The following is a 16109-nucleotide window of genomic DNA, read 5'->3' on the forward strand; positions in this document are numbered from 1 at the left end:
TTAAATTTAGTACTTAAGATTTCTTCTGTTCTTTTTTTCTCTGTCACCAAAAAATAAAATTCCAAAGGCAAATAGAAGATAGCTTAACAAAAAAAAAACAGCTAATTTATATTTTTAAATTTAGTGAAAATAAACCAGATTGACATAAATTTGGAAAAAATTGCTCGATTGACACCCTCTCGTAGGAAAAAACTAGAATGACACAATATTGTGTTTAAATGCCAAAAGCCCAATTTTGTTACTTACAAAAAAAAAAAACGAAACAGAAAATAAAAATGAAGAGATAAATTCTGTTAAATCAAAACAAAAACCCGACATTCGTTTTTTTTAATAAATCGAAACTTTGTTTCTTCCACCGGCGAAGAAGAGGTTTTACAGTCCAGAAAAAAATTGATCTATCGTCATCTTCTGCCAGCGAATAAGAAGTGTAATCACCGGTGTTTACTGTTCCAGCCAGATATAGATGCCGTTGTAGTTGGGTCGTTAATTCCGGCGGCAAAATAAGAACCCTAGTGGTTTCGGTGGTGGTTGATTTTCTCCGGCGGTGAGTGTTATAATGGATTATTAGAGTATAAAACAGAATTGTTATTTGCAATTGTAGATTAACCATGTGTTTGTTTTGGGTCTTGTTCTTCAATAGTTTCGGTGGATCTTCAAAACCATCGGTGGGTGTCTCTTCATAAATCCGGTTAGGCTTTTTGTCTATTATGATATGAGTTTGTCTCCAATTATCCATTTTTTTTTAGGTCTTGAGTTATTGCATGCTTTGGTCTTGAATTTATTTATTTATTTTTTTTTTTTTTTGTTCAATTTTGAGATATTGCTTATCGGATTCTCTTTTGACGCTTTTATCTTAACTGTTGTGTTCATTAGATTCTCTTTGATTCCTATAAATGAGAGATTTGTTTTTTTTTTTGGACTAGAAGTATCTAACAATTTTGTGTTACCTAAATGAGAGATTTGTTTCATCGTTGTGTTTTACCTAAATGAGAATTGTGTTACCTAAAAATGAGAGATTCTCTTTGATTCCTATAAATCTCATACCTTCCTACATTTATAGGAGGAATGTAGGAGATTTGTTACCTAAATGAGAGATTTGTGTTACCTTTTCCTATCATTTGATGCTTTTTTTTAGTATGTTTAGGAATGGCATCTTCGAGCAATAGCATCAAATATCCTCCTCTACTTTATGAAGAAGGGAAATCGCCTCTCCAATATAGGAGCATGAACCACAATTGTTTTGTGTCCAAAATTGGGATTTTGAAAGAAGGATTAGGGGTGGACGTGTGGGATAAATTGAAGGAATCATCTCTTGGAGTGTTTATAAAGTTTGCTGAATTGGAATACACATGGGCTGCGCAGAGAGTTCATTTTCTACTCACACATCAACTAAGAATCAACAACTTTCATGAGGTTTGGTCTTTGATTGATGGTAGGCCAATTAGATTTTCTTTAAATGAGTTTGCGGAGATAACAAGCTTAAATTGTGATGCATTTGACCTTTCAGACAACTTTGATGTTGATCACCATGATTTCTGGAAAGAAATGAAAATACAAACAACCATCAATGGTCCTATGTGGAGTGAGTTGCTTAAGGTGATTAATTTTTGCAAAACATGGCATGTTGATAAGAAGTTGATGGTTGGTAGGTTATGTCTATTGTCAGTATGCGTACATGGAATTCATCATACATCTAGAATCCCGTTGGCGACCGCTAAAAGAGTTTTAGATCCAGTCGCTTTTGAAAAACATCCATGGGGTCGGGTGGCTTTTAGTAGTCTAGTGAATTCTGTTAAGACTGTTGACTACGATAAAGATTCATACACCATACACGGATGTGTTCATGCTATGTTGATTTGGCTGTATGAGAGTGTTACTGGAATAGGAGAAAGTTATGGGTTTAGAAGGACAGAAATGACTGGTGTTCCACTTGATTGGCGATCATCTTGAAAGCGTATCAACTTCACAGACTTCATCAAAAAAGAGAAGGAGTTGCACGGACAGGTTAGTAATGGTGCTAGTTTGTGACAATTTTTTTTAAAAAAAATACTTTTGACATGTTGTTAGAATTTGTGTGAATTTAAAGTTATTACCAACGCTAATAACTTTATTCATTGCTTGTAGGTTCGTGTTAGGCATATGGTTCATGTTTCAGAGGAAAACATATATCCTCTATGGTTAGACGCATATGAGAATACAGATCCACACCTAGACGAACTAATCAAAGATCTCATTAATAACCGTTTGTCTCTAGATGCTTGGAGTTGTGTCAAAACAGTTGGTATAAGTTCAAAAAAGAAGAAAAGAAGTGTTGAAGCTGATAAGGAGAATGACGATAGTAGAACCAATCCTAAAAAAAAGAGATTGACAGATAGTGATCCTAAATATGAACAAGGAGAAAATGTTACCAACATGGAGGTAAGGTTTTGTTATCCTTCAATTAACTTGATTACTATTTTTCTTTCTCTATTATGATATTAACAAAGAAGTTATTGCAGGATGCTAAAGATGAGAAGAAATTTTCTTTTGATGTTTGGAGGGCGATTGAAAAACTGAACGAGACTATTTCTAACTTGGGCAACTCCCTCAACAGTCGAATGGATGCTTTGGAGAGAAAACTTGAAACATTTGTTGAAAAAAAATGATTGTGTTGGAAGAGAAGATGAGTGAGAGGATTAAAGCAGTGGAGAAAGAAAGAAAAGAGGCTAAAGACGCTGATACACCAAACGATGCCACTTTGCACACCATTGAAGATGATGAGAGAACAAGTAAATCACATGTATGTTACATTGTTGCTGTATAGTATGATTTTTTTTTTTGCATCACGTTATTATTATTTCTTTTTTGTGTGGAATGTTCTGTTTGGTTGCAGTCATGGATTGTTGAGATGAAGCAGACATCACATGATGAATTTCTAGTTCAAAGGGCAGTGAGGAAGGTATACACTGTCAACAATAAGAGGAAGAAAGAAGAAGATGAGATATCAGAGAATCTTCCTCTCTTTGAAAAGAAGGAATCTGTTAAGGTTGAGAAGAAGAAAACTTCCAAGAAAAAGAAGAGAAATGGTCTTAGCTCTTACGATCTTGAAGATATTACTACCCAAGTTCAGAAGGCTAAGTTGAAAATAGCTTCCAGTTCTGAAGACACATGGTCCAACCAGGAGGATCAGTTGGCTAGTAAAAAAATTGAGGTGACACTAAAAATCCTTGGATAAGCTTTAACGAAGTTGGATGGACCTGGACCTTCGAAGCAGCAAAGATACGTGCCACAATTGGCTGAATCGCTGAAGTTCCCTTACCTTGGTAACTCGACAGTCAAGCGTATCATTACAGAGGGTGATACTGTGTTATTTGATCATCTTAAGCCTGTAGATGATGAGAAACATCAGAGACTTCTGAATTTTCTCAGCCTTGATAAGTATACTTCAACAACTCTGAATAGTTTGTAAAAGTTACTATCATCATCTATATATGTACTAACTAATTATTTCATTCACAGGGAAGAACCACTTAGCACCAGCAACACAACTGTGAGACTCTATTGGAAAATTATGACTCCAAGGAAACATTGGCCAAGCGATGACTATGGATGGTTGACAGACCATGTAAGTAAATTTTTGCTTATTGTTGTACAACTGATTTAATCACTACTATTATTTTCCTTATTCTAGTTATGTGTTTTTGAATGTAGCACATAGGTTGCTCAATGGCTATGTTTCGGAGAAGATATATGCGTGAGCCTTGTCCGTATCCTAAACAACGCATAACCTTCTTAGACCAATATCTGATCAGAACATTGCGGAATGACTACAAACAGTTTGATATGGGGCCTAAGAATTTCATGTTTAGGGATTCCTATGTGAAACACGTTTATGGTGAATTTCCAGAGTCAGCTACATAAAAGAAGTGGTGGATTTATGTTGATAACTTATACTCTTGTCTCTTTGTCAATGAAAACCATTGGGTGGCTCTGGATATTGACTTGCAGGGTAAGAAGATTCACATCTATGATAGCATCCCAAGCTTGGTGAGTGACGATAACATGTCTATTTACTGTTTGCCTTTACGGCGAATGATCCCAACGATGTTAAGTGACATGATTCTTGAGATGATTCGTAAAAAGAGTAAAGCAATGTTGAAATTGAGAAGAGTGAAGAAGAACATCCCTCGGAATGAAAATCCGTGTGATTGTGGTATGTACGCTCTAAAGTATATTGAATGTTTAGCTCTTGGAAAGACATTTAAAGGGCTTTGTGACGAGAACATGTTGGCTCTTTGGATTAAGCTTGCAGCAGAATTCTATGAAGAAGTCGGAGAACTAGCCATACCACCGAATATGTCTGATTCATATCCTCGAGCTAAATATATCAAAATCCCTTCTCTTATTGATGAGTCCTTGTAGACTATTTTGTGTCATTGTCTCAGTTTTTTTAATAACATTGTCATTGTAGACTATTCTTGTTTTGCATGTGAATGACTACGTTCTTGTTTCACGTGAAATTATCTAATGTTTTTAGGTTTACTAGTGGTACACTCGTAATTATAATATGAACTTACTACATTGTATTGGCAGTATTTAAAAGAAAGAGTGTTCTATATCAATATAATACATGTCTTACGATTTAAAAAGAAGTGGAGAATATAAAAGAACTTGGATTTAAAAAGAGTTCTATGTCAATGAAAGCATCATCATTCTCAACAAGAATTGAAAAAGATGTGGAGAAGATAAATAACTTGGATTTTATAGAGTACATGTCTTATGATTGTGTCCTACTTAGTTGCAATAGTTACCGCATGTGTACAGTTTTCTTGGCTTCTTCTTTTCCATGGCAATTTCCAATGCGGATTTAATTCTTAAATTTTTTGACCTTCCTGGTTGTTGTTTAGGGATTGGTGCTAAACATACCTTCGTTATCACATGTCCAGGAACAGATTTATCAAACTCCCTTGGCACGATGGCATTTGCGTAGGAAGTGTACACATAGTTTTTGCGATAATAAGGATGACTCACTGAAATACGAGAGATGTTTCTGTATTCACCGGCCGCAATTGCGTGTGCACAAGGGAGTTTCTCCAAGTCAAATCTGCGACACATACACTTTTTATCTCTCAAATTGACAACATGCAAGATGTTCCACTTGTTACTTGTACTTAGTGTGCGTCGATATCTTGGACAATAAGTAACTTAGCATAGTCCACACGACCCTAGGCCTGGGCATTCGGGTACCCGTTCAGGTTCGGGTCGGATATTTTGGATTTTCAGGTATTTCGGTAAAAGGGTCCTAGACCTATTCTGGTATTTCTAGTATTCGGATCGGATTTCGGATAAACATCCATCGGATTCGGGTCGGGTTCTGATTTTAGGCAATACTCGAAATATATTTCAGATTTGAGTTCGGTTTTGATTATTTACATTTTAAGCTTAACAAAATACTCGAATTGAGTCCGAATTTCAAATATATCTGAATTCAAATCTAACCAACTATGATATTAAAGGTGAAGAAAAGGTATGACAATGTTCTATTTGTTTTGCATTTCTTCTTCTTGAAAACGTTTATTGTTTAAAATGTTCTATTTGTTTTGCATTTTTTCTTCTTTGTGATTTTAATATATAGAAACAATATTTTGGTATCTAGAGTTCATGTGTATGGAATAAAAAATACAATTAAGTCTCTACAAAATAATTAAATTCTCTCGTATCTAAATTCTTTAAAAACAAAAAAAAAGTTGTACATAGTAATATATAAATACAGGAGGTTTTAGAATTAGTCAAAGATATTAAAATGGCACAGTGGTTATAATGCATCCACTAAATGCTTTAGGTGATGGGTTTGAACCCCACTAGTGACTATTTTACACTATGTTTGGGTTAATTTGGGTATCGGTTCGGATATCGGATAATATCCGATCGGCTTCGGGTATCCGATCTCAATAAATCCTAGACCCATTCGGGTATTTTAAAATTTAGGATACGGGTTCGGGTCGAGTTTTTTGGATCGGGTTCGGTCTTATTTTTGGGTTCGGGTATTTTGCCCAGGGTGAGAGAGATGTTTCTGTATTCACCGGCCGCAATTGTGTGTGCACAAGGGAGTTTCTCCAAGTCAAATCTGCGACACATACACTTTTTATCTCTCAAATTGACAACATGCAAAGATGTTCCACTTGTTACTTGTACTTGGTGTGCGTCGATATCTTGGACAGTAAGTAACTTAGCATAGTCCACACGACTCTATAAAATAATAGCCACTTTCTATTTGAAAAATAGATATATAACATCAACATTTGTTTGAAATGATGAAAGAATAAACCTGGAGAATTTTCTCTACACCACGTGTCAAATCTGTTGTCATCTTTAATGCATCACTCCTTCTATCTGAAAACTACATAGTCATCATGGACCTTATTTCTTCCAATAGTTGTACAATAGGAAAACTCCTAGCATGTGACATGACCTTATTCATTGATTCTGCAATGTTGCTAGTAAGCAAGTTGTACCTATCACCTGAGAAATGTACAAGAGTCCACATACGCACATCAGCCCTTACGAGGTACTCATGTAGTGCTGGATTCATGGCTTATATCTGATCAAATGTGGTTTGAAAGTCGATGTCTGAAAGCATTTGCCGCCTTTTTAACCAAAGCAAATTCTGCTCGACCTTTAAACCGGACCAAAATATTCTTGTACATATGGTATATACATATTTTCCTACTAGACTTCGGATAAACCTTTTTAATAGCTTTCCCAATTGATTTGTACCTATCAGAAATAATGGAAAGGCTTTCATCATCTGGTATCACACAACTGAGTTGCTTGAAAAACCATTCCCATGATTCATCATTCTCTGTATCAACCACAGCGAAAGCAATTGGAAAAAATCTGAAAATTGCCATCTTGAGCTGTTGCTGTCAGAAGTGTCCTATGTATTTTCCCTGTAAAAAATTACCATCCACAACAACCACTTTCCTCAAGAATGTAAATCCCTGTATGCTTGCACCAAATGCTAGAAAACAATACTTAAATCTTTGAGCTTCATCAACTTCAAATTGTGTAAAAGTTCTGGGATTTGCCCTTTTAATCATATACAAATATCTAGGAAGTGTAAGTTTAGAAAGAACAAAGTGATTTCTTGTGTAACAAGTAGTGATAGAACAAAGTGAAGAAGTGTAAAGGAGTATGAAGAGTGTAAAGAGAAATCGGAAGTGTTGAGTGTAATGGAGAAAGAGAATTCTCTCTTCTTACTTGATTTAGATCCTAGGTACAAACTAAATATAGACATAATACATACAGAATATTCTCTACAAGATGCTATGCACAATTTACATTGTTGAGAGCGACATCTCTTCCTTAACACAACATGTGACTCTTGTTTGAATTCTTTGGCTCCCACTTGCTTGATCTCGACAACGGCTCTATAGAGAAGGATCTAGATGTTATGTGACCGTTGGGGCTTCTATTCATGGACTGGACTCGTTGAACCTCTTAGTTGTACGAATGGCCCATCTCAAATGTTGTACGGACGTACGGACAGTGTGTGTGTGAGTTCTCATACTCCCCCTCAAGATCGATCGATCAAGATCATCGATTAAGCTTGGACTCACGAACACCCACCTCATTAAAAATCTTAGTATAGAAAACCACATGGGAAAAACTATACATAAGGGAAAAAGAGTGTAGGTGTCATGCTAGGGAACCTCATGGAAGAGTGAGGTCTTTAAGACCAAGTTTTGAATGAATATACTCACACACTTGTGGGCTGGCTGCTTTGGTGAGTACGTCGGCTAACTGTTCTGAGCTTTCGGTGTAGCATGGAAGAATCACTCCAAGTTGAACTTGTTCTCGAACCTTGTGACAATCGACTTCAATGTGCTTTGTCCTCTCGTGAAACACTGAATTGGAGGCGATGTGAATGGCTGCTTCGTTATCACAATGCATCGTGATTGGCTTTGATGATTCTACTCCAAGATCTTTTAGTAGCGCTTTAAGCCACATTAGTTCGGTAGTTAGCTTCCTCATGGCCCTATACTCGGATTCAGCGCTTGATAGTGAGACTTCCTTTTGTTTCTTGCTTTTCCATGTGACTAGGTTGCCTCCTAGGAAGGTGCAGTAGCCTGTGGTGGAGCGGCGGTCTTCACGGTCTCCGGCATAATCAGCGTCACAGTATCCAACCAATTCGGTGCTTTCATTGCGTCCCATCCAGATTCCTTGTCCCGGTGCTCCTTTGATGTATTTAAGGATCCGGTTTACCATGTTCCAATGGTGAACTGTTGGGTTTTGCATGTGCTGACTAGCCTGGTTCACAACAAAGCAAATATCTGGACGAGTAATGGTAAGGTATATAAGTTTACCTACTAGTTGCCTATATCGTTTGACATCTTCAAATGGAGCAGCATCAAGCTCCCCCTTTCCTCCTGCCTTATAGTTTTCTTCAAGTGGTGTTGATGCTGCTTTTGAACCGAGTTTTCCTGCCTCACATAACAGGTCAAGTGCATATTTTCTTTGAGATAAAAATAACCCTTCATCAGACCGATATACTTCTAGCCCAAGAAAATATTTAAGCTCTCCAAGGTCTTTAATATCAAAAACTGATTTGAGAAAATTCTTACTATCTTGAATTCCTACCTTGTCACTTCCAAATATGATGATATCATCAACATATATTAGAATGACTACAATACCTTTATCGCTTGGCAAGGTGAAGAGGGTGTGATCTGCTTCTGACTTGCGAAACCCTCTCTCAAGTAAAGTGGAGCTCAGTTTATGGTACCAAGCCCTTGGAGACTGTTTTAAACCATAAACAGCTTTATTGAGTTTAAAAACCTTGTCGGGACCAATGGTGTCTTCGAGGCCTGGTGGAGGTCTCATATAGACTTCATCTTCCAGCTCACCTTGCAAGAACGCATTCTTAACGTCCATTTGCCAAAGTTCCCAATCTAGATTAGTTGCCAATGAGAGAACAACTCGAACCGTGTGTAATTTTGCAACCGGAGCAAACATATCAAGATAATCCTCCCCATACAATTGTGTGAATCTTCTTGCGACCAGTTTTGCTTTGTAGCGTTCAATTTCTCCATCACTCTTGTATTTGATAGTGAAGATCCATCGAGAAGTAAAAGCCTTCTTACCTTTTGGTAAGTCCGCCTCTTCCCACGTGTGGTTTTGCTCCATGGCCGTTTTCTCGGCTCAAACTGCATCACGCCACACCCTATGTTCCTTGACTTCATCATAGGTCTGTGGTATCCAATGTTTGTCAACTTGGCCAAGGAAGGCCTGGTGTGTCAAAGGAAAATGAGCAAGAGTACAGACGGCTTGAATCGGATGGGCAACAACAACATTGTTGTAGTACACATGAGGGACATGTTTTAGTCGTTGACTTCTCCGTAGTGGGATGACTTCCGTATGATCTTAATCATCATCATGATCTTGTTCTTCATCATGATCTTGTTCTTCATCATCACCGTCACTTAGTATGGCCACGTTCTCAGGTTGTGTATCATTCTCAAGATGTTGGTGATTTTCCTCATCGTGGCCAGGGTGATCAAGTTGAGTGGGGTGATCAGCTTCAGTTGAATTACTGGGAGTGTTTTAGACTGGTGGAATAGAGTCTCCTGGTATGTTTGGCCCGGCTGGATTTTGATCGGCCCGATCGTTTTCGAGTCCTAACCGTTCAAGGATAACACAAAGGTTTTTGGCACGATCAGATGAAGATGTGGACAGGTCTCAAAGGTTGTCCCAATTTTTCTCGTCATAGTATCCCCGAGTTTCTACAAACTTCACATCACGAGATACCAGGACATGTCTAGACACAGGTTCATAGCATTTGTAGCCTTTTTGAGTGGTAGAGTAGCCGATGAACATTCTCTTGGTACTTTTGGCGTCAAGCTTGTCCTGTAACTCACCTGGTTTTAAGACAAAACAAGTACACCCAAAAACACGTAAATGATCAAAGGTGGGTTTTTCTTTGTTTAATACCTCAAATGGAGAGACATCATGTAGAATCTTCGTGGGGGTACTATTGATGAGATAGCATGAGGCAAGAACAGCGTCTCCCCAAAAATGTTTTGGAACATTAGTGTGAAACATCATAAACCTTGCTACTTCCATGAGATGTCTATTCTTCCTTTCAGCTACACCATTTTGTTGTGGGGTGTAGGGACAACTTGTTTGGTGAATTATGCCATGTTTGGTAAGGTGCTGTTTGAAGGAATGACTTGTGTACTCCCCACCATTATCTGATCTTAAAATCTTAATCTTTGCATTATAATGGTTAGTCACATAATTTTGAAAGCTAACAAATGCTTCAAGCACCCTATCTTTAGAAAGAAGAAGAGTTAACCAAGTATACTTAGATTTTTCATCAATAAAAGTGACAAAATATTTTTGGTTTTCTCTAGATAGACATGGTGATGTCCATACATCAGAGTGAACCAGATCAAAACAATTTTCATAAATAGTCAAGGACTTAGGAAAAACAGATTTGCAATGTTTACCAAGAATACAAGCCTCACAGTCATCATTTTTAAAAAATATATTTGGAAACGCAAGTTCTAAGGCTCGAGAGTGAGGATGTCCTAGTCTAGCATGCCAAATAGCATTGTTTGCTTTAACAATAATCGAACTAAAACAAGATAAATTAGAAGATGGTAGGTTCAAGTCCTCAAGCAAGTAGAGATCATCTTTAGTGACTCCTTGACCAAGCACTTTACTTGTCTCAATATCCTGAAAATATACATCATTAGGCCCAAATATTGCATAACAATTTAAATCAGTGGTGGCTTTCTTAACTGATAATAAATTTGAAGTAAAACTATGCATATAGAAAGCTTTAGAGGTTTTATCAAACAATTTTAAGTTTCCAATTCCTTCTACTGGTACCTTCTCACCATGAGCTATAATCACATTTCCACTAGCAGGTTTAACTTCACTAATCAACTTAGAATCACTAATCATGTGATGAGATGCACCAGAATCAACAATAAGTGGTTTAGTCGGTTTTAAAGCAAGGTAAGAGTTACCGGAGGCCTCTTTGAGGGCTTTGATGAGTGCATCAAGGTCTGATTTTCTCACTAGCTCGGAAGAAGCCGCTAAGGCCGTTCCATTTCCTCCGGAGACTTGCTGGTTTGGCTCGGAAGTCGTCGCTTCTCCCACCATGGTAGCTTGATGGGCTCTTGCTCCTTCACGGTTAGTCGTAGGCCGATTAGCTCGGAGATGAGGGTGGAGAATCCAGCACCGGCTCTTAAAATGACAAACCTTCTTACAATGGTCACAAACTGGTGGATTCTTGTTATCATGTTTGTAGTAGCCTTTGTTTGCAGAAGCTATCTCCACCTTATTTGTCGTTACAAGCTCTTCTTTGCTCCTAAACAAGCCCATGGAGCCATGTTCCTATTGGATCTGGTTGCACACGTCGTCAAGGCTTGGGAGCTTGTCTGACCTCAAAATAGGCTTGATGAAATCATTGTAAGATGGGTTCAGGGTGAGAAGTAGGCCGAACACTTTGTCTTGTTCACGCCTCTCGTTTAAGATCGCCGGATCTATGGTCGCCGGTCGGAGCATCTCGAGTTCAGCCCAGAGAGATCTAAACTTTCCAAAATGTTTAGTGAACTCCATATCTTCTTGAGTGAGGTTATTGATGGCTCTTTTTATCTCAAAGATTCGGTTGACATTAGTAACATTTCCAAAGACATTTTGGAGAGTGTCCAATAGATCCTTTGCGGTTTCACAATAGGAATATGCTTCAAGGATTGGAGTATCAAGAGAGTTTTGAATGATGGCAAGAACACTTTGATCTTCTTGGAACCACTTGTCTTCACCGCTGGTGACAACTTCTTTGCCTTCTTGGGTTGGTGGCTCTTTTGGAGCTTCACTTGAAGTAATGTGGGTCCAAAGCCCTTGGCCGCACATTGCCGTCTTGGTGGTTCTTGCCCACATCAGATAGTTCTCTCCTTTGAGAGTAACTGGTACAATCAAGGTCTTGTTGCCTTCCATGTCGATGTATCCGTTGGTTAATACTATTGTCCAACGGGTAAAGGAAATATACTTTCAAGAACGAAACAGAAAGAGATTAGTGGGTGTGAGATTCAGAGTAAGGAACGAACTTGCTCTGATACCATGTAAGTTTAGAAAGAACAAAGTGATTTCTTGTGTAACAAGTAGTGATAGAACAAAGTGAAGAAGTGTAAAGGAGTATGAAGAGTGTAAAGAGAAATCGGAAGTGTTGGGTGTAATGGAGAAAGAGAATTCTCTCTTCTTACTTGATTTAGGTACAAACTAAATAGAGACATAATACATACAGAATATTCTCTACAAGATGCTATGCACAATTTACATTGTTGAGAGCGACATCTCTTCCTTAACACAACATGTGACTCCTGTTTGACTTCTTTGGCTCCCACTTGCTTGATCTCGACAACGACTCTATAGAGAAGGATCTAGATGTTATGTGACCGTTGGGGCTTCTATTCATGGACTGGACTCGTTGAACCTCTTAGTTGTACGGACGACCCATCTCGAATGTTGTACGGACGTACTGACGTACGGACAGTGTGTGTGTGAGTTCTCATAGGAAGCTGCTCATAACCACTCTTTGGACTACCCCTGACCAACTCGCGAGCATGCCTTAGCGTTCGATATGCCTTTCAATAATCCATCTATCAACAACAATATTATTTTAAATTGTTGTGAAACAAGATAAACGTTATAATGCTAAATAAAACTCAAAGGAAAAAAATTTACCTTGATTTGAAAACATTTATTCAATGCTTCAACAACATGCATTGGCAGTCCCTTGGGACCGCTCTGTTACTGAACATGTATGTGCTAAAATAAACACACGCACCTGAAACTTTGGATAATGACTTAATGTTGCAGCTCTTACCTTCCACTTGCGTCCTTTTACCCAACACTTGAAAATCAATAGTTTTAGTAACGATTGTAAACAAAATAATCAAACTTCTGTACCAAGGTCAGTATCGTCAAACGTGTTTCTAGGTGCTCCTTTGTATCATACATTTGCCCAACAGCCAAATCCACGGAAGACAAGTCTACCTTTGCGACATCAACAGGCTCTTTATTTTCTTCAATAAAAAAATGATGAACTCCTTTTCTTCATTGGCAATTTATGATCCTCTTCTTCTGGTGAAATTCCATACAGGGTAAAATTCTCGTCATCAGAATCTATTCCGTCATAATCATTACAATAATCAAATCTACTATCACCATCATCGATCTCTTCATGTTTTGTTTCGCTGGCCAATTCAACATACTCTTCTCCAACCAAATCATTATCTCTTCCTCGTTTCTTACCATTTTGATTCGAATCAGTCCTTACTTTCTTCTTCACTTCAACACAAAGTCGAACTGTATCCCTTTTCAATTGTTCCAGAAAAGTGTGAAACTGACGAAAATTACCAATTATAACTGGTGGTGTATCAGCCGGTAAATCCTGCAATAACCTTTTTGAAATCTTGCTTTTACGGCGCCATCCTCCTTCTTACGGAAGACAACACAACCAAGATCAATTTATTTCCTTTTTTTTTTTTTTGGCTAAATATTTTCTAAATACTTTTTTTATTGATGATTTTATTTGTGTTATTTTCTTTAAAAATTATTAATAACAAAACTAGTGAATTTAGAGAAAATTATATACTCGATTAAATTAAAAAAAAAACTACTGAATTTAGAGAAAATTTAATTTAGTACTTAAAATGTCTTTTTTTGTTCTCCGTTACAAAAAGAAATATATAATACCAAAAGCAAATATAAGATAGTTTAATAAAAAAAAAACAGCTTATTTCTATTATTTAATATATTCTGACACATAAAAAGAAAAAAAAAACTTATATATTATAGATATCTTTTTTTTTTGTTTCTCCCCTCTCATCATCCTCCCACACTAATTTCAGAGAGCCCTAAAATTTTGAAGAAATCAATAATGGTTAGTAAAAAACTCTAGCTTGATTTTTGAAGCTATATATATTTTCGTTATTTTTCCTCTGTCAGCTATTTCTTTCAATATTGTTTGATTCGTATTTATTTGCCTCTTTTGTGTCCACTGATGAAAATATTAGCAATTTGTTATAGATTTGATAAGATTCTTGGAAAGTAATGAACATCGATCAACTTGAACTTCTTGCTTTGGCCTTCTAATGTCTTGGCATTGCTCGGGACATCGCAATTGTAAAAGACGATAATATCCTTCTCCTTGAGATTCTTCTCCTTGACGAATGCATTCCATCCTCTGGTGAAGACAAAGCTCTGGCTACTTTTCCAGTAACAACACTTAAACTTCCATTGTCTCATTGTTCTGTCGTAAAACACAATCTCCACATCTTCCACAGCTCCTCCTATCTCGCCCTCTTCTAATATTTCGTTGGGATCATCGTTTATGTAAGGCATAAACTTCACCGCGTACTTCTTAGGTATCACAAGCCTATTCAGTTTCCCTACATCGCTCGGTGTCAACTCCTTCTGAAAAAGCTGCGTGCAATAGAAGCACTTGTCCGATTCTTGATCTGCTTGTCCTCTGACTTGTTTTGATCCACCGACGTTGATACGCGCAACCATCTGAGATCGGAGTTTGAGAAAGTCTCTGAATTTGTGCTGGTAAGAACCGTCTCTGATCATGTTTAACACAGATTCTAACTCGTAGGTATCTTGGAATTCCGGTTCGTGGACAGTGAGGTCAGACCAAGGGAAGTTCCGGTGCGAGTTGGCATCGAATCCCCGGAGTTTGATGGATGCGCTATCGTAAGCGGTGGCGGCTTCAGCAGCGGATTTGAAAGTTCCAAGCCAAATCCTTTTGTGGTCTGCGTAGATCTGAGCCCCCCAGTGACCGTTCTGCTGCTTAACCACTCCTTTGTACTTGATATTGCCTGGAACGGTAGCCGTCTTTGTCGCAGACGCAACCACTAGGGCTTTTTCTGGTTCGTCATTAAGTCTCATGCGTAGCAAGAAAGTCTCGGTCTCTGTCATTATTGCGTCGTCGTTAATTGAAAATATTAGAGAGAAATCAGAAGCGAAACAAAACGATGAAGAGAAACAATGAGGAACAGAGAGAGATTATATAGAGAGAGTAAATCTTGGGCGAAAGTTTCCATTTCTTGTCGGCTCATTAACTTTTTGATATATCTGTTTGTGCACAAAAAAGGAATTACGTGAGACTAAGAGCCGCAGGAAAATATCAAGTAAATCATCAATTAACAAAACGTTTCTCATCTCAGGTATATTTTTTATTTTCTTCCCTTTATTTGTTTCTTGTTTTCTAATTGACTCTTCCAATAAGTCAACTAAAAAAAAGACAAACGGTAAATTAACAATATTTTTCAATGTAAAAGTAAAACATAGTAAATTTAGCGAGTTTTGAGAAAGGAAACAAACAAATTATTAACAAAACGTACGTTTTATTAACCTAAAACAATTAGGGTTTTGCAATCACCACAATCGGACCAATTAGGGTTATATGCATCTGCTTCCGTGATTGGCAAATAAGACATCTAAGATTCCTGATTTAAAGAGTCGTCAGAAATTGAACCTCGGTGAGCAAAGCAAAGTGATTTCGTCGCCTATAGGATTGCCAAAGGGGCGAGGTATTATGATTTAGTTTGACTATTTTAGATCTTCCGAATCTGGATTTGTTAATTTCTATCTATGTTTATGTTATTTTTTAAAAAGGGTTACGATTTTGACTTCACCAAAGTAACAAGAAATGTTAATTTCCTAACCGATAATAACAAATATAATGATGATAAGGTTAATGTGTTAATATATAAATCATCATCAACTAGTTTTGCTATGTCTTACCATGTATCCTCTCATCTTAAGTCTTATGAACAAAAATCTTTAATTTATGAGAACTAGTTGGAATTGCTGCTAATTAAGTACGCTTTCTGATATATATATTGATCAGCCTAGACCTTTTCAAGCTCAGACTCTCTACTTGTTAAAAGAAATCATCATATGTGAAGCACCCGAAACTATGAACATAAAGAAAAAGTTTGAATATTTGTGGTAATTAATCTTCTATTCTAAAGTAGTAGCCATTGTAGGGGAATTGAAAGAAGGGAAAAATCACTTATCAAGTATCTTTCATATCATGTAATGACATGTGTTTA

At 37.3% G+C, this 16109-nt stretch overlaps 1 protein-coding gene and 1 pseudogene across 1 annotated transcript; one reads left to right on the forward strand and one right to left on the reverse strand.

Moving 5' to 3' along the window:
* On the forward strand, positions 1147 to 4401 carry LOC104759920 (annotated as a pseudogene).
* Positions 14074 to 14940, reverse strand: LOC104759921 (AP2/ERF and B3 domain-containing transcription factor At1g50680-like). Its single transcript, XM_010482792.1, has one exon. It carries the CDS (start codon positions 14938 to 14940, stop codon positions 14074 to 14076), a length of 867 nt encoding a protein of 288 aa, XP_010481094.1.

Source organism: Camelina sativa, chromosome 17, assembly GCF_000633955.1.
Source record: "Camelina sativa cultivar DH55 chromosome 17, Cs, whole genome shotgun sequence".
Lineage (NCBI taxonomy): Eukaryota > Viridiplantae > Streptophyta > Magnoliopsida > Brassicales > Brassicaceae > Camelina > Camelina sativa.